This window comes from Bos taurus, chromosome 4 (genome assembly GCF_002263795.3).
Source record: "Bos taurus isolate L1 Dominette 01449 registration number 42190680 breed Hereford chromosome 4, ARS-UCD2.0, whole genome shotgun sequence".
Taxonomy (NCBI): Eukaryota; Metazoa; Chordata; class Mammalia; order Artiodactyla; family Bovidae; genus Bos; species Bos taurus.
The window spans coordinates 56,349,229-56,375,088 of NC_037331.1; the positions used below are offsets into that span (position 1 = coordinate 56,349,229).

Here is a 25,860-nt window from a genome sequence, read left to right on the forward strand (position 1 = left end):
TCGGGCGCGACTGATCTGATCTGAAGATTAATATTAGCTTGTCTTTCAGTTTTGTCTTGTTATAAACATTTTGAGATTTTCTGAAATGTTCCTTCAGGCTTTGATTGATAGAGTTCCTCCTCTTTTATTCCTGTTTACTTGGTGAAAGCAAGAAAAAAACCTGGATGCAGAATTTCCAAAATACTCTTTCAGTAGTTCATAGGTTCCACCCAGCAGCTGGGTCTGTGATGTGATTGGGCTATATCTGTGCCTGACTCCCTCCTCCACCCTCCAGGCTTCCCCTCTCTCCATCTTACCCCTTTCTCCCTCTACCACTCCCATCCTGCTTCCTCTCTCTCTCTAGTCTCCATTTCCCTCTGTGACACACAGGATATAGAATGTCCCTAGGAGAAATCAAGCCTGAATCTCTCTCTCCTGCTTCCACTTGATGAATTTGGCCATGGGCTCTCAGCTGTCAAACTCTTCATCTCTATGAAGCTGATTGACAAAAGAATGAGGAAGAATGAAAATACATAATTACTAGGTGTTTGGAAGGATCTCAGATTTCTTTTCTTAACTTTCTGAGGTTTCACATGGTGGTGATTATTCTTTTAGGGAGTGTTCAAAACCTTGCTATGAGTAGCTTGGATTCATACTTACCTTTTGAAGAGACCTTGGGATGCACAGATCTGAGGACAGGCTTGATTCTTGTCTCTGCAGTTGAAAGCTGCTGCCCTGACCCTTTAACTTAACCGCTGTCTTGTTCTTCATCTTGAAACTGGTGACAAGTCTTGTTTCCTTCATTGCTCCTGGCAGAGCTGAGCATTGCAAAATAGTTGCATCTTCTCAGAAAAAGGTAGTGTAAAGCCAAAATAAGGTATTTGAGGCATTGTTGTATTTCTTCTTACGCCCAACAGCGAATACAGTGTGAGATGTGTGGGTTATTTTTTTCTCGTTAGCAGTTTTTCTCCTTTAAGTATAACAGTATATTTTTTTCATTTCTTGATTTGCATACATACAGAGATTATAACTGCTTCTCACTTCCTTGAGTTACATTTGCAGGTTTACCACGTGGCAGGCCGTAAGATAAACCCTCCAGTGTGCTCTGGCATGTAATCTTAGAAACAATGAGGTAAATAACATCACTATCACCTATAACAGATGAGGTTTAGAGAAAGCAATGGATGTGTGAGTATTTTAAGGTCAACTCATACTTTTTTTTTTAAACTTCTTACGTTCAAAAATTTCAGATGTAGTAAAAAGTAGAATAGTGTCATAAAGCTTCACAGACAGACCCACCACCAGTGACAACAGTGATCGACTCAGCACATACCTTTCCAGTCCTCCTCTTTGCTCCCAGCTTATACAGAGGCAAATCCCTGAGGTCAAATTTTCATATGTAAATATTTCAGGGTACACCTATCTGAAAAAAAAAAAAGAAAAAAACTCTAAAAAAATTCTTGTCGTTCAGTCACTAAGTCATGTCCAACCCTTCGCAACCTCACTGACTGCAGCACAACCTCACTGACTGCAGCACAACCTCACTGACTGCAGCGCACCAGGCTTCACTGTCTTTCCCTGCCGCGCCCCCAATAAATATTCCCTTAACATCATCAAATATCTGTTTTTGGTCAGTATTTTATTCTGCTATTGACCGATGATTATTGTTTTACTGATTCTAAATAAGGAATTTGTGATTCATGAGACCCACATAAAGTCCACCCATTGCATGGTTAAGTTTCACGGGTCACCTTTCATATGTAGTTTCCTTTCCCTCTCTCTCTTTTAAATTCCTTGTAATTTATTTGCTGAAGAGATCATGATTTTTCTTTCTTTTTCAGCATTTGAAGTCCAATCCAAACAATGAAATTTAGTAGGCAAAAGATGGTATAATTCAGGGAATGCTGCTGCTGCTGCTATGTCACTTCAATCGTGTCCGACTCTGTGCGACCCCATAGACGGCAGCCCACCAGGCTCCCCCATCCCTGGGATTCTCCTGGCAAGAACATTGGAGTGGGTTGCCATTTCCTTCTCCAATGCATGAAAGGGAAAAGTGAAAGTGAAGTCGCTCAGTTGTGTCCAACGTGTACAAAGCCCGTAGAGGTTTGATTAGCAAAGAAATACGTTTATTGCTTTCATAAGGCAGACAACTGGCTAGAATTTATTCATTTAACTTCTTTCCTCTAAGAATCAAACAGCCAGCATTTTATTAAGCATGTCTTCCAGAATTTGTTTTAAATACTTGAAATATATTGTATGCACTCACTGTATAGGTGAGGAAGTCAGGCACAGAAAGGTCAGGAAACTTGCCTGAGTTTACCAAACTGGTAAGAGGTGAAGCAGAGTGGCAGGCCAGCCATGTGGCCCCAAAGTCTGCCCTCTGAACACCACCCCATCAGCCTCATCAAGGGCTTCTGGACATTTCCATCACTGAGCAAGGATTTCATTAGCCAGAGTGAAAGCTCCAGACACTGGTAGCCTTGATAATAAATTGTTACAAGTTATTGGTAATGATAACACTGAAACTAATATAAAGCCTCAGAAATATTCTATACTATAGAAATTGTTTTAGAAATTGAGTCCTTCTCAAGATACTTGAAGAATAGCAAAATAGCACTGACTCTTGCCCTGTGCCCGTGATGAAAACCTTGAGTCAGTACTTGGAGATGTCAAATGCAAAAGGAGTCAGCACGTGAAAATTACTCCCTTCTAGTTCACCATGTGGATCAGTGAAGCACATGGTATTTCCACAGCACCAGGAGGGGTATGTTCTCTGACAGAAACTTAGAACAGTTTGTCATTGATGCTGGATGATATCTAGAAAGCCCATTCGTATTTCCAAACAGTTTCTGCGTGAAGATGGCCTCTAACATTAAGCCTCTAATACGTGTTGCAGACTCCTCTTACTGTACGGGAAAGATTCAGACTTATTCTAACAGCATCTTGCTAACGTATACCTAGCCCGCGCTTATTTTCCAGTTTTTCCTCCTCATTTGTTTTATATCATTTGCATGGTGGGTACAGCTATACTCTGGACTCAGTTATAAGGAGAAATAACATACTTTTCTTGAGTGCGTTTTTCCCAGTCTTTGACATAATTTCTCACCATAAAAGAATTTTTTAGTTTAAAAAATATTTACTAAATTAAGTTTTATATGAGTAAAATATTTTTAGAGCACATCTGTCTGGTTGAAAGTTTGTAATTTCTCAAGGCTGTAAGGGTATAGCTAGAAAAGTCAGGAATCAATTCCCTAGATAGCATCTGTAATTGTACTTTATTCAGTTCTATTCATTTCATTTAACTAACACTTACATATTGCTTACCATGTGCCAGACACTGTTCTAAGCTGTTTAAGAAATATTAACTTACGTATCCCTTGTAACAACCCCAGGAGGCAGGCACTATTAATATAGTCTTTCCTTGGTATCTGTGGGGAATTGGTTCCAGGACACCCCTCAGGTACCAAAATCCACAGATACTCAAGTCCGTTTTATATAATGGCATAGTATTTACATATAACCTATGCACATCCTCCCATATACTCTTAATCATCTCTAGACTACTTAGAATACCTAATAAAATATAAATCCTGTTTAAATAGTTGCTTTTTTGGAAAACTTTCTGGAGTTTTTTTTTTCCTGAATATTTTCTGTCTACAGTTGGTTGAATCTGCAGATGTATTGCCTACAGATGCAGAAAACTAACTATGTCCTCATTATTACAGATGAGGAAACTTATTAATCAGAGAGATTAATAACTTGCCAAAAGCCACACAGCTGGTATATACAGTGAGACCGTATTTTAACATGCTGTCTCATCAGGCATCATATCCCTAATCACTTTTCTATACCCATTCTCATGAACTTCAATATTAGTAGTATTCTGTTTGTTTCCAATTTTTTAATCACCGGTATGTAGCAAGGTGTCTGTTGAAGTTTTTTTGTTTTTATTTTTTTAAGGAACTGAAGTAGAAGAAGCTTGAGCTTACTAAGAATTGACAGGAAGGATCCAGTAACATAGGAAAGGGTATACTCAGAGAAGAAAGGAGGTCTGGATCAAGGTCCCTTAAGAGGTATCAGGAAACAAGCTTGAAATTGCAGGTGGGAAGACCAGTCAAGGACCAGAGAAGGGGAGAAAGGGCAGAGTGTGGATGTGTATAAACTGGGGTACAGGACTGGGAATATCAGGGAGAGGGGATTTGTGTAAAGATATCAAACCTGTGGTTTGATATCACAGACAACTAAAATACCACAGACAACTAAAATAAAGTCAGTATCACAATAAAGGAAGTCACCCGGATTTTTTGGCTTCCTAGTGCATATTAAAGTTATGTTTACACTATACTATAGTTTTTTTAAGTGTACAGGAGTGTTATGTCTGGAAAAAAAAGAATGTGCATATCTTAATCCAAAAATACTTTATTGCTAAAAAATGCTGACCGTTATCTGAGCCCTCATCTTTTTTGCTGGTGGACTATATTGCAAAAAAATAGAGGAAAACAACAGAATGGGAAAGACTAAAGATCTCTTCAAGAAAATTAGAGATACCAAGGGAACATTTCATGCAAAGATGGGATTGATAAAGGACAGAAATGCTATGGACCCAACAGAAGCAGAAGATATTAAGAAGAGGTGGCAAGAATACACAGAAGAACTGTACAAAAAAGATCTTCACGACCAAGATAATCACGATGGTGTGATCACTCACCTAGAGCGAGACATCCTGAAATGTGAAGTCAAGTGGGCCTTGGAAAGCATCACTATGAACAAAGCTAGTGGAGGTGATGGAATTCCAGTTGAGCTATTTCAGATCCTGAAAGATGATGCCGTGAAAGTGCTGCACTCAATATGCCAGCAAATTTGGAAAACTCAGCAGTGGCCACAGGACTGGAAAAGGTCAGTTTTCATTCCAATCCCAAAGAAAGACAATGCCAAAGAATGCTCAAAGTACTGCACAATTGCACTCATCTCACACGCTAGTAAAGTAATGCTTAAAATTCTCCAAGCCAGGCTTCAGCAATACATGAACCATGAACTTCCAGATGTTCAAGCTGGTTTTAGAAAAGGCAGAGGAACCAGAGATCAAATTGCCAACATCTGCTGGATCATGGAAAAAGCAAGAGAGTTCCAGAAAAACATCTATTTCTGCTTTATTGACTGTGCCAAAGCCTTTGACTATGTGGATCACAATAAACTGTGGAAAATTCTGAAAGAGATGGGAATAGCAGACCACCTGACCTGCCTCTTGAGAAATCTGTATGCAGGTCAGGAGGCAACAGGTAGAACTGGACATGGAACAACACACTGGTTCCAAATAGGAATAGGAGTATGTCAAGGCTGTATATTGTCACCCTGCTTATTTAACTTTATGCAGAGTACATCATGAGAAACGCTGGGCTGGAAGAAGCACAAGCTGGAATCAAGATTGCCGGGAGAAATATCAATAACCTCAGATATGCAGATGACACCACCCTTATGGCAGAAAGTGAAGAGGAACTCAAAAGCCTCTTGATGAAAGTGAAAGAGGAGAGTGAAAAAGTTGGCTTAAAGCTCAACATTCAGAAAACGAAGATCATGGCATCTGGTCCCATCACTTCGTGGGAAATAGATGGGGAAACAGTGGAAAGAGTGTCAGACTTTATTTTGGGGGGCTCCCAAATCACTGCAGATGGTGATTGCAGCCATGAAATTAAAAAACTTTCCTTGGAAGGAAAGTTATGACGAACCTAGTTAGCATATTAAGAAGCAAAGACATTACTTTGCCAACAAAGGTCCATCTAATCAAGGCTATGGTTTTTCCTGTGGTCATGTATGGATGTGAGAGTTGGACTGTGAAGAAGGCTGAGTGCTGAAGAATTGGTGCTTTTGAACTGTGGTGTTGGAGAAGACTCTTGCGAGTCCCTTGGACTGCAAGGAGATCCAACCAGTCCATTCTGAAAGAGATCAGCCCTGGGATTTCTTTGGAAGGAATGATGCTAAAGCTGAAGCTCCAGTACTTTGACCACCTCATGCGAAGAGTTGACTCATTGGAAAAGACTCTGATGCTGGGAGGGATTGGGAGCAGGAGGAGAAGGGGACAACAGAGGATGAGATGACTGGATGTCATCACTGACTCGATGGACGTGAGTCTGAGTGAACCCCGGGAGTTGGTGATGGACAGGGAGGCCTGGCGTGCTGCGATTCATGGGGTCACAAAAGAGTTGGACACGACTGACCGACTGAACTGAACTATCTTGCTTTGATATTGATGGCTACTGATTGATCTGGATGGTGGTTAGTGAAGGCTTAGGTGGCTGTGGCAGTTTCTTCAGCTAAGACAGCAGTGAAATTTGCTCTATTCGTTGACTTTTTTTTACATGATTGATCTCTCTATAGCATGCAATGCTGTTTTATAGCCTTTTACCCACAGCAGAGCTTCTTTCCAAAATGGGAGTCAACCCTTTCAAACTCCTCCTTACCAGCTACATTTATATCATACTCTAGATCCTTTGTTATCATTTCAACCAACTTCACAGCATCTTCACCAGAAGTAGATTTCATCTCAAGAAACCACTTTTGCTCATCCTTAAGAATCAACTTCTCATCCATTCAAGGTTTAAATGTGAGATTGTAAAAATAAATAAATAAATAAATGTGAGATTGTGGCAATTTAGTCAAATCTTCAGGCTCCACTTCTAATTCCAGTTCTCTTGCTATTGCTACCACATGTACAATTACTGTCTCCACTGAGGTTCTGAATTCCTCAAACTCACCCATAAGGATGGATCAACTTCTTCCAAGCTCCTGTTAATGTTATTTGGACATCTTCCCATGAAGCACAAGTGTTCTTAATGGCCTCTTGAATGATGAATCCTTTCAGAAGGCTTTCAGTTGACTTTGCCCATCTGAGCCACCAGGGAAGCCCTATTTACATATTAATATGTCAGTTAATCTACAGGAGAGTGTAAGTTACATGGGCCAGTGAAAATGACATGGTCCTTTTGTTGACTATTACCCATATAAGTTTTGCTACTTTGGTTACTACTGTATTCTAAGTTTTAAGGCTAATCTGTTAATGTATTTCATTCTTATCAGAGAATATATTTAATATGACCTAAGTGCCACCAGGGCTTCCCTGGTGGCTCAGATGTTGAAGAATCCACCCTCAATGTAGGAGACCCAGGTTTGATCCCTGGGTTGGGAAGATCCCCTAGAGAAGGGCAATCCACTCTATTAATCTTGCCTGCAGAATCCCATGGACAGAGGAGCCTAGCAGGCTACAGTCCATGGGATTGCAGAGAGTTGGGCACAACTGAGCGACTAACATTCCTACTACTAAGTGCTGCCAATGGGTTCTCAGCTTATTATAGGTCTGCTTGTGTGTGCAAACTGCTGGCGTGGGCTTTTTTTTGAAAAAATAGCAGCAGAGTAGTGCTTCTAAAAAAGCCTTATCCTGGTGATTAAATACAAAAAGTCTTTTCATAGTAATTAAGTTCAAATAAAGTTGACTTTCTTGCTGGTGCCTTACTCACTTACCTGACTGAAGTTTTATGTTTTTTTCTACCATCACACAGTTAAACTCTCCATTTTCATTAAATGCTTCATTTCTGTATAAATTTTATATTGCCTAAACTACCTTCTTTTTCGGTATACTCAAGTCTGTCATTTAAGAAAAAGTGGTGAATATTATTGGTGAGGCACAGATTTCTTTTATTTTTTAATTGGAGGATAATTGCTTTACACTATGGTATTGGTTTCTGCCATATATCAACAGCCTAGATGTAGATATGTCCCCATCTTCTTGAGCCTCCCTCCTACCTCCCACCCCACCCCTCTAGGTTGACACAGAGCACTGGTTTGAGATCCCTGAGTCATACAGCAAATTCCGCACTTGCTGTCTGTTTTACATATGGTAATGTATATGTTTCCATGCTACTCTCTCAATTAGTCCCACCCCTCTCCTTCCCCAGCTATGTCCACAGGTCTTCTCTATGTCTGCGTCTGCATTGCTGCCCTGCAAATAGGTTCATCAGTACCATCTTTCTAGATTCCATATATATGTGTTGCTGCTGCTGCTGCTAAGTCGCGTCAGTCGTGTCTGACTCTGTGCAACCCCATAGATGGCAGCCCACCAGGCTCCCCCGTCCCTGGGATTCTCCAGGCAAGAACACTGGAGTGGGTTGCCATTTCCTTCTCCAATGCATGAAAGGGGAAAGTGAAAGTGAAGTCCCTCAGTCGTGTCCGACTCTTAGCGACCCCATGGTCTACAGCCCACTAGGGTCCTCCATCCATGGGATTTGCCAGGCAAGAGTACTGGAGTGGAGTGCCATTGCCTTCTCTGATATATATATATGTGTTAATGTATGATATTTGTTTTTCTCTTTCTGACTAATTTCATTCTGCTTAATAGGCTCTAGTTTCATCCACCTCACTAGAACTGACTCAAATGCTTTCCTTTTAATGGCTGAGTAATATTCCATTATACATATATATACATACACACACACACACACACACACAGCCTATAACTCTATCCATTCATCTATCAATGAACATCTAGGTTGCTTCCATGTCCTAGCTCGCAGATTTTTTTTTTTTACATGACCCAATTCTGGTCCATGAAATATATCTGAAATTCTCTCCATACTCAAGATGTATATCTTGTCTTATAGGTACCATTCTATAGTACATAAATGGTCAGACTCTGTAGTCAGAGGACCCACCACTGTCATTCAGTAGCTCCATCAGCCTCAGCAAATGAGTTCACGTCTCTTATGGCTGTTATTTGTCTGCTAAGTGAGGATAAGAATAGTACTTATCATAAAAAAATAAGAATAGTACTTATCTCATGGAATTGTTTTAGGATTACATGAGATAATGCATATACTTCTCTTAGTGTAATGCTTGACACTGGGTCATTGGTTAGTAATTATAAGCTATGATGATGACGATTTAAAACAAAACAAAAAGCTAGGAAATGCACTTTAACATAACCAGAAATGATATGTGGTGTTTGGTCTTGAATTCTTAAAGAAGTCATATATTTTAAGGAATTATTATTAATTTTTAAGGTATATGTTATTATAGTTGCATAAGATTTAGAGAGACTAGTAAACATGTGGAATGGCATCCAGGGATATGATTTGCTTTTAAATACTTTAGCAACAGAAAAACAGAAAGAAAGAAAAAAGGGAGAAGGAAGAAAGGGAGAAAGAAAAAGGAGAAGAAAGAAGAAGAACAGAGAGAAATAGGTGGAGCAGTGTGGCAGAATTGAATGGTGTAAATTTCCTGTGATGTAAGATCTGTGGGTGCTTGGTCTACCTTTTAGCATATAGTGTGTATGATTAGTGAATTACCTCCTTAAAATTATCAATTTTTTATGCATACAAACAGTAAAGCATTGAAGGCAGTCCTTTTTTTCAGTTTCTTTGAAAGATGATAGATTTATTAATCTGATCTAGTTGTTAGCCCTGTACATGGTTTGGATTCCATTCTGCTTGGAATAATATTCCTGGGTTCCTATGAACTGACAATAATATTTTTGATATTGTATTTGGCAGAACTTAACAGGAATGTTTTCTGAAGGTCTAGGACATTCAGTATTATAGTAACAAATATAGTAATATTGTCTTTAAAGTGTAAAGTCTGACTCATATATACAAGAAAATAGGCAACTTTTAGAAGATGAATGTTCTGTGAGAGGAAATACCTTATATGCTTAAGCAAAATCCTATGTCTATATAAGGACCAGGTTCCCAGAAACTCTGAATTAATAGAGGTTTGTCCAAAACAAGGTCCTCCTGTATAGCACAGGGAACTAAATTCAGTATACTGTGATAAAGCATAATGGAAAAGAATATGAAAATGAATGTATGTATATATATACATATATATATGTATAACCTAGTCACCTTGCTTGGAGAAGGCAGTGGCACCCCACTCCAGTACTCTTGCCTGGAAAATCCCATGGATGGAGGAGCCTGGTAGGCTGCAGTCCATGGGGTCGCTAAGAGTCGGACACAACTGAGTGACTTCACTTTCACTTTTCACTTTCATGCATTGGAGAAGGAAATGGCAACCCACTCCAGTGTTCTTGCCTGGAGAATCCCAGGGACAGGGGAGCCTGGTGGGCTGCCATCTATGGGGTCACACAGAGTCGGACATGACTGAGGTGACTTAGCAGCAGCAGCAGCAGTCACTTTACTTATACAGCAGAAATTAACACATCATAAATCAATTGTATTTCAATAAAATAAATTTAAAAAATAATAATAATAGAGGTTTGTCCTCCCAAAGGTGAGGACTTTCTACAGGTACATGAATAGCGGGTTACCTCTCGCCATGTCCTTGTTCATTCATTCACTTGTCTTACAGTCATAGAAGTAGCAGTGGGACGCCAGTAGCATGAGACCCTGCTGGAGACTCACGGGTGACTTCTGGAGCAGATGGCAGAAAGAAGGGATGCAGGACACACGTGAAGAAGTTTATTTTGAGAAAGAGGAAGTTTGCTGCTTCTACTAGTGTGGGAGGAAAGGAGGGCAGCGGAATGGGTTTCAGATGTTGAAATGGAAAAGAGGGCATGGGTCTGTGGCCTTGACCTTTTATAAGAAAAGTGGAGGAACAAAATGAGCTGCTGTTGGAGAGCAGAAAAGAGAAGGAAAGGGAGTTCAGGGCTGAAAGTGAATTGCACAAACAAGGTCAGTGGCCTTTGAGCAAAAATGTGATAGGAAGTGAGTTACTGATGAATACTCGCCGAGTTCAGGAAGGCCCCTGCAAGAGAGATGTCTGAAATTGGTGGTGACTCCTGGCTCCCAAGTTAGCTACTTTTTGCCAGGTGTGCTCAGGAAAGAGCTATCAGGTGGTAGAGCTGGAGCCTGACACATCACATTTGGATAAAACAGAATGGGAATCTAGCATAATGAGGAGAGAATTAAAGAAATTACAACTGTAACTTCCAGTTGGTCTCTTCAGAGGCTGACATGATCTAAAAGTCTTTCATTTTTGAGAGAAAATTAAAGAACTCAGGCTTCTTTTGAAAAGACTTAGGTACTGGGAAATTTTTTCAAGGCCTCACAGCTGTTGGAGAGAAGAGTTATTTAGTCCACTCTTAGAAAAAATGCTAATATTTTTGTGTCTGTATTATAGTACATAACACAGTTAAGAGATCACATGTGATTTTTTAATTCTTCGAGCACTGTGCTAGAATTTCTCATTTCATACCTCATTTACAACTTATTATAGTGTGATCACACAAATTCAGCATCTATGTTTTTACATAAATTAGGAGCATTTGTTGTTTGGAATGTAGAAAGAGGGTTGGTGTAGATCTCTTTTTATAGTTTTGTGTTACAAAATTAACTGGAAATTGTAACCTCTCCAAAGTAAAGCAGTAATGGAGGGGAAATTTTCTGACTGGCCATGCATGCAGGGAGCATGACTGAGAACAGAAATAGAAGAAGGCGTTCAGAGGTCCTCTTTGGATTGTGGCAACATCAACCATTCCATACGGCCCAGCGTGCTTCCTGCTGTGTCTAGACGAGCTGGCACAGATTTCTCTGTGGGTGTCTGTACATCACTGACCCCACAGTGACCTTCCCTCGGGCCTCCTGTTTAAAGGCATGAGTGCTTTCCACTCTCCCACATCTTTTCCATCATTTGATTCTTCCAGCAGGTGCACAAAAATTGAGATTGTTGTCACTTCGAAGTTAATCAGATTCTTTGGTTACATTATGTTGCATACAAAAAAATATTGCTCTAGAGGTGCAGTGATGTTAATAGGAGAGACTTTCAGAAATGGACCAGGAGGAGGATGTAAATTAAAAGAAACAAATAACTGTGTTCATGCTGCAAGAACACCCAGCATAGAAGTGATGCACTGTTTTTCTCTGTAGCATTTTAAGAGCCACACAATTCCAGTTATTTCTGAAATTGTAAATTATTATGTTATTATAAGAAAAAGTGACTGGAATTTTAAGGGGTAGAAAACTGAAAACCCATAGACTAAGTGGGTTTAGACTGACTTTCTCATCCCCTTTAGCTCCAGACACTGTGCGGCCTATTTGACTCATGGTACTTTGTGCAATGTTTTAGAAATTGATCAGATTTAACCCACATTCCTGTGTTTTAAAGGATGACCAGATTGGTATTCTTTTCACCAGGATTCTGATCAGCTGTGTCTTTCCTCCTCTGCCCTGTGTCTGCTGCCTAGAGGGAATTCAGATTAATTTAGTTTCCCTAAATTTCAACTACATCATGCTTACACAGAGCAACCCACCTTGCCAGGACTTCTTTGCTTTTCACTGACATTTGTTTCGTAAGTGATTCAACACCAACAATAGAATTGTTCATGATATGGCCCTAGTTAGTTCCTTTTTTGAGGGTAAGGATACCCTCTTGTTATCTTTCTGTTCCTGGAACCTTGCAGAATGCCCTACACAGGCTGGGCATTAATGCAGTTAATGTGTTAGTCACTCAGTCGTGCCCGACTCTTTGTGACCCAGTGGACTGCAGCCCACCAGGCTCCTCTGTCCTCAGTCCATGAGATTTTCCAGGCAAGGATACTGGAGTGGGTTGCCATTGAAAGTAATTTACAAATCTCTCACTATTGTTGAGGCAAAGTATGAAAAGATCATGTCATTATTGCTTAATTTTTGCTGTTTTCCTTCCACTCCAGTGAGGATGTGCTTCTTGATAAGAGAGAGAACACAAGGTTGAGTGCATCAGAAAAGTCGATAGTTTTCTTTCATGCTCGCTTGTGTTAATCAGAGCTTTGCTCTTAGATATGTCTCTATGGGAGCATCATTTGCAAAATCTGTTCTTAAAAAAAAAAAGTAAATAAAAGCTGGCAGATAGTTTATAGACTGTCCTCGACTTACAGTGTTTCAATAGGGTTTTTTTGACTTTACAGTGATGAACATTAAAGCAATGAACATTCACTGGAAACTGTACTTGGGATTTTGATCTTTCCCTGGGCTAGCCATGTGAGCTATAGTACTCTGTTGAAGCTGAGTGGGTTTATCAGGACATAACCCTATAAACTGAGGAAAATCTGTGTAGCATCTTCTCCTAAGTACTTCCATTTGGAGATCTTTGACAAAAAAGCTAAACAGAGACTGCATCTTTTTATTTCTGTTGAGCATCAGAGATTACGTGCTATTGTTGAATCACTGATCTTCATTCATTCAGCAAACAACTACTGGTCTCCTTCTCAGAGCCAGGCACTGATCTGGACACTGGGGACACGTCAATGAATAAAAAATTTAAAAATTCTTGCCTTCCCAAAACTTACATTCTGTTGTTCTTTGAAAGACTATTAAGCTTGAAGTCAAGAATTATTTTTAAACGCTAGAGTTTCTCTGTGCATGGTAATCAATATGCTATTTTCATTTTACAAAAAATACTTGTGGTGTCTAGAGCAGTGCTTCCTAAACTTCCCAGTGCATTTTCCAGCTTATGAACACTGAAGAGCTCTTCAGAAAATAATGTGCTTATTCTCATACACATGAATATTTGCACATCATTGTAGAGGCCTTGTAGCTCCCTGGTTAAAAAGAAAAAGCCTTTGACCTTTAGAAAGTCCTATTGCAGGCATCATCTAGTTAATAAATAGTATTTAATGATGAAGTATAGTTGATAATTTTTTTGATTGTAGTTGATGTACAACATTGTATTAGTTTCAGATGTACAGCAAATAGATTCCGTTATAGACATACATATATTTTTCTCAGATTCTTTTCCATTAAAGATTATTATAGTTCCCTGTGCTTTGTAGCAGATCTTTATTATTTATCTATTTTTATATATAGTGGTATACATCTGTTAATCCTATACTCCTAATTTATCCCTCCCCTCCCCTATTCCTTTCCCCTTTGGTGACCACCATACGTTTTCATTTTTTAAAGTTGTAATGAATATAAAGAATCTGTCAGTATCAGTGAGCTCTTGAAAGGGACATTTGATTTTGGCTTATTTCATTTTAAAACTTAGGACATATTTTTGAGATGATGGATGTATGAAAGACATTTTACTTACTGTTTTTGCAGGGCTTGAATTACTTGGATTTTCATTATTTATTCTGTTTTATAAAGGTTTCCTTTACCTTTGCAAAGAACTGCATGCTTCAACCCAGAGTAGTTATAAAGAGCTCAGGTTTGCTTTACTTTCAAGATTCCTTATTATAGATACTTTGCCTAACAAAGAACCATTGTTAGAAAGGTCAAAATAATTACTGTATATAAATCAGAGCGATTCCTCTCTCACGAAATGTCACAGTGTTTACCATAATCAAATTAATGAAAATTCCAAGAATAAGCATAAGACATTCTGCCTATAAACAGGCTTTCTTATTTCACAGTCCCTGGTTCTGTTGACCAGATCGTCTCATCACCTACTTTTAGTTACCTCTCTGAGGAACTTTTTTCTAGTGGAATTCTTAATGAGTTCTCTAGAGATAGACACAAGCAAGTATTTTCCTGAGTTGCTCAATTGCACAGTTAAGCTGTTTCTAAGGATTTAACTTGAATTCAACAATGGGATTTTTAGAACATCAACGTTTTAGAACTTATTGCCATTATGGGTTTTGTCCAATCAACAGTTGATCCAAATCTTTTCTTTCATTCATTGGTCTGTACACTGGTCTGCAGGTGGTCTGTACATCACTTATTTGTAACTTTAAACTGCATTTCTTTTTTGAGTTTTACCTTCCTAAAAAGAGTTCTGATTCAACTACCTTTATACTCTGGAAACAAAAACAAAAACAAAAACATGAAATGGTTTTAAGTCATTCTAAGTAGTAAGAAAGAATCAGCTTGGTGTTCAGCATTGGCTGTAGTTTAAAAAATTACCTTCCCTTTCATTGTTCAACTAAAGCAAAATCCTTTATTGTCCTTATAAAGCATCCCTTTAGTTGATTGCTTAGTCCTTCAACTTCAAATATTTGTCAAGTGAATCTGGGTTTGGACAGTAATATTAAAAAAGAAAACTCAGAATCTGTCTGCTCTTTACGTAAACTACTGTGGAAAACCTGGTATCAGTGATCCTTCTTGTTTCATTTCCCTTTAGTCAGTCAGAAGAGCTCATGACCCTTGTGTTGCTTTACTTTTAAAATTAGAAAGCATATTAATAGCTTTTTCTAGGAAGACTTGCTTGAGGAGTTGGTTTTATTTATTGACAAGGAAACACTTTGTTTGCATCCGTCATATGTTGGGAGACGAAAGGGGAGAAGTCATTGACCTGAACATATCAGGCATGTGTTGCCTGTTTCCTGGTGTATGTGATGGTCATAAAGGACAGTCAGCAATTCTGACTCATTAGGGCTTAAGCATTTGGGTCAAAACTGTGGCTGTTAACTGTGACTGTGCTTTTAAATATTCAAGGAGCTTTTACATCCATAGTACAGTAAGTCAAGATCCCCAGGCTGGGACCTGGGCTTTCTACAGCTCCCCAGGGGAATGTTGTGCACACCCACATTACCAGATGGCCTGGACAAGAGTCCCTTCTTCTGTGCCATGGTGAACACTGAAACTTTTGGTCCAGTGGCCACCCCAGGGCAGCTAGCGCACTTTCCCCTCACTTTGCTAGGGTATCTTGCCTGGTCAGTGGCAGGACCAGCTCCTGGTATTGTGACTATTTAGAATGCTCCTTGGGTTGTCCTTTGCCACTTGTCCTAGGAAAGAAGATAGTAACAGTTCCCTGCGCAGGTTATTGGAAGCAGCTTACAATGTTAGTCAATCAGAAAGCGTTTGAGAAAATGCAGGAGAAACAGTGAAATAGAAGCACGGAGATCAACATCTATCATATAGTATGGCCTTTTGGGGAGAGGCCCTAGAGTCAACTCAGCAGAGCCTTTCCCCTTCCTCTCCTCCTTCCATCTTCTTGCTCCGAATGTTTCCTCCTTGGTTCTTGGCGCATCTCCCTGCATGACTACTCAGTGTACAATAAATAGTAATTTTCCTCACACATAGCATAGTTACATTTAAGACAAGGAACTTGGTTCTTTCAAAGATGCTACATGGGGTATTTTTTTGGTACAGCTGTTTTATAAAATATGCATGCCTGTGTGCTAAGTTGCTTCAGTTGTATCTGACTCTGTGCAACCCCATGGACTGTAGCCTGGCAGGCACCTCTGTCCATGGGATTCTCCAGGCAAGAATACTGGAGTACGCTGCTGTGAGCTCCTCCAGGGCTCTTCCCGACCCAGGGATGACACCTGTGTCTCCTGCATCGCAGGTGGATTCTTTACTGCTGAGCCACCAGGGAAGCCCTCTATAAAGTATAAGCACAACAGAACCAGATAGTTCTTTTTCCAGTTTGTGTACCAGAACACGACCATCCAAGTGTTTTCTCTCTTTTGTTACTGTTGCTTTTGGAGAACATAAATTTATTTCAGTGTTTTAACTGTCCAAAATGATTTTGAAAGTATTCTTTGCAATTTTTGTGGATTAATCAGACTTCAACCTCAATATATTATCATCATAAATTATTGTATAAAGTATATGTTGTATAACTTTCACAAACATTAAAGCACTAGGTAGCTATACATTATGTAACTTTCACAAACATTAAACCACTAGGCATTCCTAACTATAGGTACATTGCTTCTTATAAGAGGGGAGCTATAGAGTTATAAACAAAAATCCATATAGAGAAATACAAAAATGTCCTTGATGCTGGTCATCCCTAACTATGGGTACATTGCTCTATGAAATCAAATGATTGTCCTAGGAATGCTGTATTGGAGAGCCACTTGATATGATGACTCAGAAAGCTGGGAGGACCCTCCCACATCTGTCCAGAAGGCCTCCAAGACACTAGGTAGGGCCATTAGAAGGACAGCTGCTTCTGTGTGTTAGAAGGAGGCATGGGAAGATAGGAGCATCTTATCCTGCTGAGAAGAGAAGCCGTTAGGGTCTTCAGATCTCTACTGTGCCGCCCACATTATTTGCATCATTGGTAAGAACTTTTCTACCAACTATGCTGTTGAAATAGACATAAACTCCCTAAACACAGATAATTTTGTGGCTTTATTTATTTTTGTCTGGCTTCATGCGTTTTTTAATAATTATTTTTTTATTTTATTGTACATATTCACAATAAAAACCCTGGGTTCACATGGTATGGTTAGACTTGCTCTTTTTGTGTCTGTTATGAGATGTGCTGTTCTTATGAAGATAGCTTTGTGGTTAAGACCTGAGACTTTGGAATCAGACCCTGGAAATTAATTTCCTGGCTCCACCCTTGACTGACCATGCAACTTTGGCCAACTTACCCATTATCTCCAAACTCCAGCTTTCTCATTTGTAAAACGGGGATGGGAGGGGCTCTTCCCTTATAGGGTGATTATGAAACTTAGAGAAAAATCTGTGTAAAGTGTATGTACACCAGGATGGGGTGTATTTTGAGTTGTACTATTTTTCCCCAGGATATCTGGGGATGAATGTGCCCACTGTTACTTCACTATCTTGGTTTTCTCAAATCCTTTTTTAGAAGAAGGCACGTTATAAATAATAAATAATTGTGATTTTTCATTCTTTATTTCCAAAGACACAATTTAGTCTTGTTGATTTATCACACAATGATTCATAATGGCTCACACAAGGAATTCAGGTGGACACTAAATTTCTCTGGCAGTGAAATTTCCTCTGGGAGCACACAGCATTGTAAGGGGAAGTCAAATGATGATTTTTCTCTGCTAGTAATAATATCAAATCCCATTTCTTCAGTGTTGCTGAAAGTGTTCTATGTGCTAATTCATTGTTTGATGATGAAGAAGGAGGCATTCCCATTTGAAAATATGTCACCATAGATACTTCCATTACAATATAGTTGTTATAATAAAGACCTAGAATGTGCATGGTGGACAGAGTTACATGGCATGGACTAGAATCTAGAGTGGTCTTGAAGTTAATTAGGTGACTCTCACATCTGATGGTAAGGTCCCATTGATTGATATGTCCCTGGAGAATTTCATGTATTTCGCTGCCATGAAGTGTAAAAGATGTTATATGGAAGACAGCGAACGTTGCTACCCAATAATTTGTATTTTTTTCCTAAAAGATTGTATTTGTTCAGTCTTTAAATACCAAGAAGGTACAAAATCATTAGCTGATATCTGGGAATGGAAATAGTAAGTATGCATATCTTATAATAGAACACTTTTTTTGCTTTGTTTTTAAACTTTTTATTTTCTTGGAGTATAGCCAATTAACAATATTGTGGTAGTTGCAGGTAGATAGCAAAGGGACTCAGCCATACATATACATGTATCCATTCTCTCCCAACCTCCCCTTCTCTTCCAGGCTGGTAATAGGACACTTTTTAAATTGACAAAAACTAATTTTGTTTTCTGATCAGAGTTGCCACTCTTTGACTCAACTGTAGAAAGTTGAAAATATCTTTGTAGGTGGCCACAAAAGTTTTTGAGAGAATTTTAGAAGATGTGCCATGGTGGAATGCCATTGACTTATTTAGTTTCTTCCCTGGCCTTAAAGGCAACATATTGGCATTCTCCAAATGTGTGTGAGTGTGTGAAAGTGTGAAAGTGTTTATCGCTCAGTCCTGTCTGACTCTTTGCGACCTCCTGTGTCAATGGGGAAACAGCGGAAACAGTGTCAGACTTTATTTTTTTGGGCTCCAAAATCACTGCAGATGGTGACTGCAGCCATGAAATTAAAAGACGCTTACTCCTTGGAAGAAAAGTTATGACCAACCTAGATAGCATATTCAAAAACAGAGACATTACTTTGCCAACAAAGGTCCATCCAGCCAAGGCTATGGTTTTTCCTGTGGTCATGTATGGATGTGAGAGTTGGACTGTGAAGAAGGCTGAACGCCGAAGAATTGATGCTTTTGAACTGTGGTGTTGGAGAAGACTCTTGAGAGTCCCTTAGACTGCAAGGAGATCCAACCAGTCCATTCTGAAGGAGATCAGCCCTGGGATTTCTTTGGAAGGAATGATGCTAAAGCTGAAACTCCAGTACTTTGGCCACCTCATTCGAAGAGTTGACTCATTGGAAAAGACTCTGATGCTGGGAGGGATTGGGGGCAGGAGGAGAAGGGGACGACAGAGGATGAGATGGCTGGATGGCATCACTGACTCGATGGATGTGAGTCTGAGTGAACTCCGGGACTTGGTGATGGACAGGGAGGCCTGGCGTGCTGCGATTCATGGGGTCGCAGAGTCGGACACGACTGAGCAACTGAACTGAACTGAACTGTGTCCATGGGATTCTCCAGGCAAGAAAACTGGAGAGAGTTACTATGCCCTCCTCCAGGGGATATTCCCGACCCAAAAACTGAATCCACATCTCTTGCAGATGGGTGACAGGTTCTTTAACACTAATACCACCTGGTGAGCATGTGGGTGGGTATTTATTTGTAATTCAAAGATTCTGAAATGTGTTGCTATAGTTCTTTTTTTTTTCTTCTGAAACCATTTACCAATTAAGTGGTTGCTCTATCACCAAAGCTGAAAGAAATTGAATTTGTATACCAACAACTTGTCACCGGATGAATAAAAAAGATTTTGTTTAATTGACCAGAAGAGAGTTTTTCCCCCTCTTAGAAGTCTGTGTTTTACGAAAATTGCACATGACTTTTTTCTCCGTATTACCCATCTTCAGTCTATTTTTAGACTGAAGGCATGCTTAAGTTAAGGGATATGGCTTAGTAAATATTGATATTCTTTCTGAAACAGGATATGATATAATACTTGCATAATCAGGATTCTGTCTAGACTAGTGAAATTAAAATAGTGACAGGGCAAAAGGAATCCCTGAAATGGAATGCTTTAGAAAACGTTTCACCAAAATATTGATACAATTTGTGAATATAAAATAGTATTTTATATCAACATTAAAGTTAAGGTCTCAATATCTGGAATGCTGTATTGACTTTTGTAATTAATATTATTGTTATTTATCATTTTGACTGATCTTTCAGAAGATAAAGTGGCATTTGTTTCAAATGTTTTCGTCTGGATAAAGAGGAGTCTCAAACATAAATGCATCTCAAAAATATAGAATAGAGCATGCTGCCTATAATCAGAAAAGGGGAAAATGATCACACTGCTTTCATTTTGGGCTAAAATATAATCAATAAATACGTCAGTAGATGCTGCCCAAGAAGCAAAACCAAATATTGGTCTTAAACTTTAAGAGTTTTGACCAACTAAAACCAAATACTTAAAATCTTTCTGAAGCTTCACATTTGTTTAGTAAAATGTATTTCCAAAATCATTTTTCTAAGAATACTTCATTAAAAAAATTACGAAGGAACACTTTCAAACCAGGGATGGCTTTGAAACCTACTAAATCAAGTTTAGCCCAGAAAGAGTATGGAGAGAGTTAGGACCAGGCTTCACTGAGTCAGTGGGTGTCCCTTACAGATGAATTTCTTCTGTATCTCAATGTTCTGTAAATATGCCCAGTTATTCTATGAAGCAGAGAAAGAATTTATTTTATAGCATTCAAATGACGGTAGGTATTATGTGGCATAGAATTCCTACTCAGTCACACATCAGCTCTGTGATCTTGGACAAAACTATTTACTATTTCTTAGTTTTCCCAACTATAAAATGACATAATAAGAGTACCAACTTCCCAAGGGCATTGTGAGGATAAAAGGGGTTAATCCATGTAAAGTCCTTAGCAGAGTGCCCATTCTCAAATAAACTAGTATTTTCTTAAAGAAATAGTATTACCTAGTGGTATGATTATTTTAAAGTGTAATTCATGTTTCCCCAAGATGAATTTTTGTACATTTCCTTTTAGTACATCTTAAATTTGAAATAATAGTGAATATTCTTCCACTCTGAGGTGAGCTTCATCACCTTTGCTATGAATTATAGTAAATGACAATTGAATAAGATTAATTTAACTCTGCAGTCTTGGTAGAATCTGTCATTTCCAGCTTCTGCCTCAGAATTATATGGGAACTTTGTATGCTTCATTTGAGAATCCTTGCAGCAAGTTATATTTTCCTCATCGGATCTCATCAGCCACTGCTCTGTGGGATAACACATAGGTAATAGGTGCAGGAAGTGACCCCATAGACATGTGTATTGCTTGCCCTTTGTTGTGTGGAAGATCAGGGATAGGCATTAAAAAAGGACAGAGTGAGCCAGGTAGTTGAATCTGTTAAATATATCTGTCTTGATTTAGATGGCAAAAGAGAATAAAAATGTTCCAAAACAGCCATAAATTTAAAACCATATGCTTCCTTAGAGATCTGATTATGGTTCTCATTTCTCCCCCTATGGGGAGAAGGGAGAGTTTGGAAGACAGTGCCATTATTTATGGCAAGAACCAAGTGATGAATATGCATGGAGACTTGGAAAGGTCTGAGCCTTCCTAATGCCTTACTCTCCCTTTCTCTGCTTGATCCCTAGACTGAAGGAAGCTACTGACCAAGGCTAGCCATTTGCTAATTTCACATTTTGGAGATTTTAGCTGTATGTTCTCTGCCTGAGGCAGCCAGCCATTTGATTCTATACTGGGCACCAGGATATTAAAATTCAGAAGCTTGTGGTAGCTGGTACATTAATGTGGGGGGCAGAGGTGATACTCATTTTATTTTTTTTTTTAATATAAATATTGTAACACATTACCTTGAAATGAATTAGTGGCTGATCAACAGCATTATTTGTATTTAAATCCAGGTGTTCCTGCAATTTGAATTGTAAGTTCTGCAGGCATTGTGAGGTCTTCTATTCCTTTGTGGACCAAAGAATATTTAGGTTTCACTACCTGGTCTCTCTTTTTGTGTTTTGGATTAGGTTTATAAGAGCATAAAATACTAAGCCTTCTAATGGATTGTTAGCATTCGGAATAATGTTCATGTATGATGTGAAGTAAGTACTGTGACGCAAAGCATGAAAAATAATCTTAGGTACAAATACACAGAACATGTTAAGTCAGATTTTTTCCTTTTAGTGTCCTTGTTTCTACTTTTTAAAGTAATAGTGATGATTTCATGGATATGGAAGCTTTCTAAAAGTTAATTTTTTTGTTTGTTTGCATATGTATGTTTTCTGCTTTTGCACATTCTGCTTTGCCAGCTTTGTCAGAAGTGAAGCAAATGTTTACTGTCTTGGGTACTCTTCTAATTTATATACACAGTTTTGATATCAGTGAAAAGCCTAAAAAATTTTGAGTTTAACCTTTAGGACAAAGAGCAGCTAGAAAGGTGACGAGTCCTTAAATATTAATTAATTCTAAAAACATTCAACTTCTTTTCTCTTGTAGCGAGAGATTTTTCTTGAGGCTAAATAGAAACGGGCTTCCCAAAGCCCCAGATAAACCAGAACGACACTGCTCTCTCTTCGTGGTAAGTGGATCTTGTTTTATCAAGGAGGCAGATTCTTTCTTAAGTACTTTATCTTATTTAAGAGACGTAAGTTATTATGAGAGAACATAGTAGATTTGCTGAAACTTTGTAAATAACACATAAATTACAGTGAAAGTGGTATGAAAGTGTTAGTTGCTCAGTGGTGTCTGACTCTTTGCCCGTCAGGCTCCACTGTCCATGGGATTTCCTAGGCAAGAATACTGGAGTAGGTTGCCATTTGCTCCTCCAGGGGATCCTCCTGACACAAGGATCAAACCCGGATCTCCTGCATTGCAGGAGATTGTTTGCTGTCTGAGCCACCAGGGAAGAGTGTAAATTACAATGATGCCCTGAAATCTGAATGCCAGCTTTCACAATCACACCTTTGTCCCATCAGTGTGTATGAGAGCCTGTTCTTTATGGCTGAAGCCCAGTGTGACAGGGCTCAGAGTGGCACGTGGTATTTAGTATGTATTTAAGAAATATTTAAAGAATGAGTGAGCTAGAGACTGAAAAAAGAATGGGCTTTTCTTTTTTAAGTCTTATTTGACATCTGTAGGCTTACAGTAAAGTTGATCACAGTGGTATTTTTAGAACAGGATTTGAATTATGTGCTTCTGCTCCAAAAAATCCAAGAATGCTCATATTTGTCTTTCTTCTGTTATTTGTTAAAATAATGTGCTATCCCTTCAAGTGTTTCTGCCTAAAGGATGAGTTCTACAATGACCAGACTTTGTTTTTCGGTAGGATTTGGGGAGCAGCGAGCTCAGAAAGGACATCTACATCACTGTGCACATCATCCGAATCGGTAGGTGTGACACTTGGCGTGATAGGAGCATGACGGGGAGAACTGCCCAGAGGCTTCTGTGTACTTGTGATTTATGTGCTGTCTGGGTCAAAAAGAAGTCCAAGCAAGATCTGAATCCCATATTCGCAGAATTTGGGATTCTGGTCTCCCCAGACTCTCACACCGCCATAAATAGAGTTTGTTCTCTCTCCATATAAGTCATTAGTTAGTTTGCTGCATTTCATTTAGTTTTATTGGACTTTCTAAAAATATTGGATTCATACACTTGGTATTTGTCTACTCAAATTCTAATTTCTGTTAACAGCATACATTAAACTTTTAGGAGCTGGATTTTCTACACATTTATGAAAACTGTACACCAACTGGCATTTCCCAAAGTGTGGAAGGCTGCAGAACATTATTACACAAGGTGCTATAAGAAAAAGGCTACGGAAAATTGAATGCTGTATATATATTTTTCACTTGTATAATTTTGTCAGCTTATTAAAGAGTCTTGAGAAATCCTACTGGGAAGAATAAAATTGCTTCTCTAACTTTGTTGACCCTAGCTCTCTCCAGATTTGATTTGACTGTGGAAACACTTATATAATGTTACACTTACTAACCTCTTGCAGAACACGCTTTCAGTGTTCTATGATGCCCTTGCACATCAAAACCAAAATATGGTCACTAGGTTTACGCATGTAAGACCTCTAAAAGCAGGCATTTTATGCCAGAGGAAATACATGGTGGAACCTAAGTCATTTCTCTAGGAAAGCTAACCAACTGATACTGAGAACTGGCTTCTCCTTCCTCACTAACTGTTACATGACTTGCTGAGGAAAACTTCTGCAGAATAGTGATATCTCACCATGCAGTCCTGCATGGTGATTTTTTTTTTTTTAATGGTTTTTTATTTTATACACACGATGACCCCATTTTGCATTGAGAGAGACTATAAAACGTTGTTTCAACAAAGATTTTCTAAGCATTTTTTTCCTCATAAAAGTCTGTTTTGAAAAACCCATTTAATTTTATCTTCTTTTCATATTTGAGGGGCAGTAGAAATAAATAAATAAGTGAACTGTCTTTGGTTTTGTTTTAATTTTCTTTTTATACATGAGTATGGGGTGTAGAAATTGGAAAGAGTCTTTTAAAACTGGCAAAGTTGTAATGCGTGTTTCTGTTTGTTTATGAGATAGAGCCTCTGTCTGTGCCCAGGATGGCAGGGGTGCAGTTTATGGAATTCTTTGTGGTTTTTAAAAAATTTATTCAAATTTGTCACAGCAATTGTTAATGTAAAATGTGATTTTGGATATCTTCATGTAAACATGGATACAATTTGAACATAATCTTCTACAAATTTGAGATAAAAAGTAAACCACTCTAGCTTTCAGAACTTTTAGAAAAGTATCTACAGGCTTTTGGTGGTAGAAAATGATCACATGTCTTGCTTGCCCATGGGCTGGGTATCTCTGTCCTTCACTCCCAGGATACAGCTGAGGAAACGACTGCATAGTATTACCCAGCACAGGGCTGCCTTTCAAATACCTGGCATTTGATTAGTGGCTGTATATTTTACTAAGCTATTTATGATCATTAAGTCATCAGAATGAAGGTTGAATCCTAAATTACCTACCTTCCTTCCCTAAGCTTTGATCGAATTAATTCTATATTGACATTACTGCAAAAACTTGCCTGATGATCAGTCCAATAATAATGAAGGTAAGAAACTCAGAAAAGTTAAGATTTAATCTGCTTCAGTGAAATAAAGGAGTGGAAGATCCTTGTCTATCAGGGGCAAGTAGAAGAATTATTCTAGAAAGAGTAAGAACTTTTTCTAGATTATTCCTTGTATAGACTTAATAAGAAAAGGGCACACTGACCTGCACTGGCTGCCGAGAGCTGGAGTAACAGTACCTGGCCTGGAATTTGAGGCCTCGTCTTTGATCGGAAAAAAGGGGAGGAAATAAAGATAAATAGTTTCCCCACACTAGATTCATAAATAACTGCATGATTTCTATTTAGCAGTGATTGATTCAACTTGCAACAAAACAGATAATGGCCATTCATAATTATAAAGGGCAGGTCTGAACAGAAATACTTATATTGCTTATTTATCAGCCCAACAAACTTAGTTGGTCTTTTACCACATTTGTTTATACCCACTACACAAGTTTTCATAATTTTAGGTATATTTATCCCTTTTTTATCATGAACAATCATTATAGGCTTTCACCATGAAACAAAAGCATCTCATGTATTTTCTACCATAGGGAATACCCATTCCTCTTACCAGTATATTTGTAATTATTGAAACTATTTGCGTATTACCCAACCAGTAGCCCTAGCTATATAGCTAACAGCTAATATTACAGCTGGACACCTCCTAATTCATGTAATTGGAGGAACAACCTTTGCCCTAATAATTGTTAGTCCTACCACAGCCTTCATTACATTTATTGTCCCTGTTTTGCTTACTATTCTTGAATTCCCAGTAGTCAGGTTTACGTATTCACCCTGCTAATAAGCCTGTACCTACATGAGCCCCTGTGCTGCCTGCATGTGCTCTCAGTTGTAGCTGACTCTGCAACCCCATGGACTGCAGCCCGCCAGGCTCCTCTGCCCATGGGAGTCTCCAGGCAAGAATACCGGAGTGGGTTGCCATTTCCTCCTCCTGGGGATCTTTCCGACCCAGGGATCGTACCCACACTTCTTGCATCTCCTACATGAGCAGGTGAATTCTTTACCACTGTACCACCTGGAAAACCCTGTACCTATATGGTAATACC

General features: G+C 38.8%; 1 protein-coding gene across 4 annotated transcripts in view; it reads left to right on the plus strand.

Moving 5' to 3' along the window:
• Positions 1-25,860, plus strand: part of DOCK4 (dedicator of cytokinesis 4) — a 479,778-nt gene that overhangs the window by 229,532 nt on the left and 224,386 nt on the right. For all 4 annotated transcript variants that reach the window (XM_059885863.1, XM_059885865.1, XM_059885864.1 and 1 more), the window contains exons 9-10: positions 22,200-22,281; positions 23,029-23,089. In XM_059885863.1, the coding sequence (XP_059741846.1) occupies positions 22,200-22,281; positions 23,029-23,089 (143 nt within the window). The remainder of the gene's footprint in view (positions 1-22,199; positions 22,282-23,028; positions 23,090-25,860) is intronic.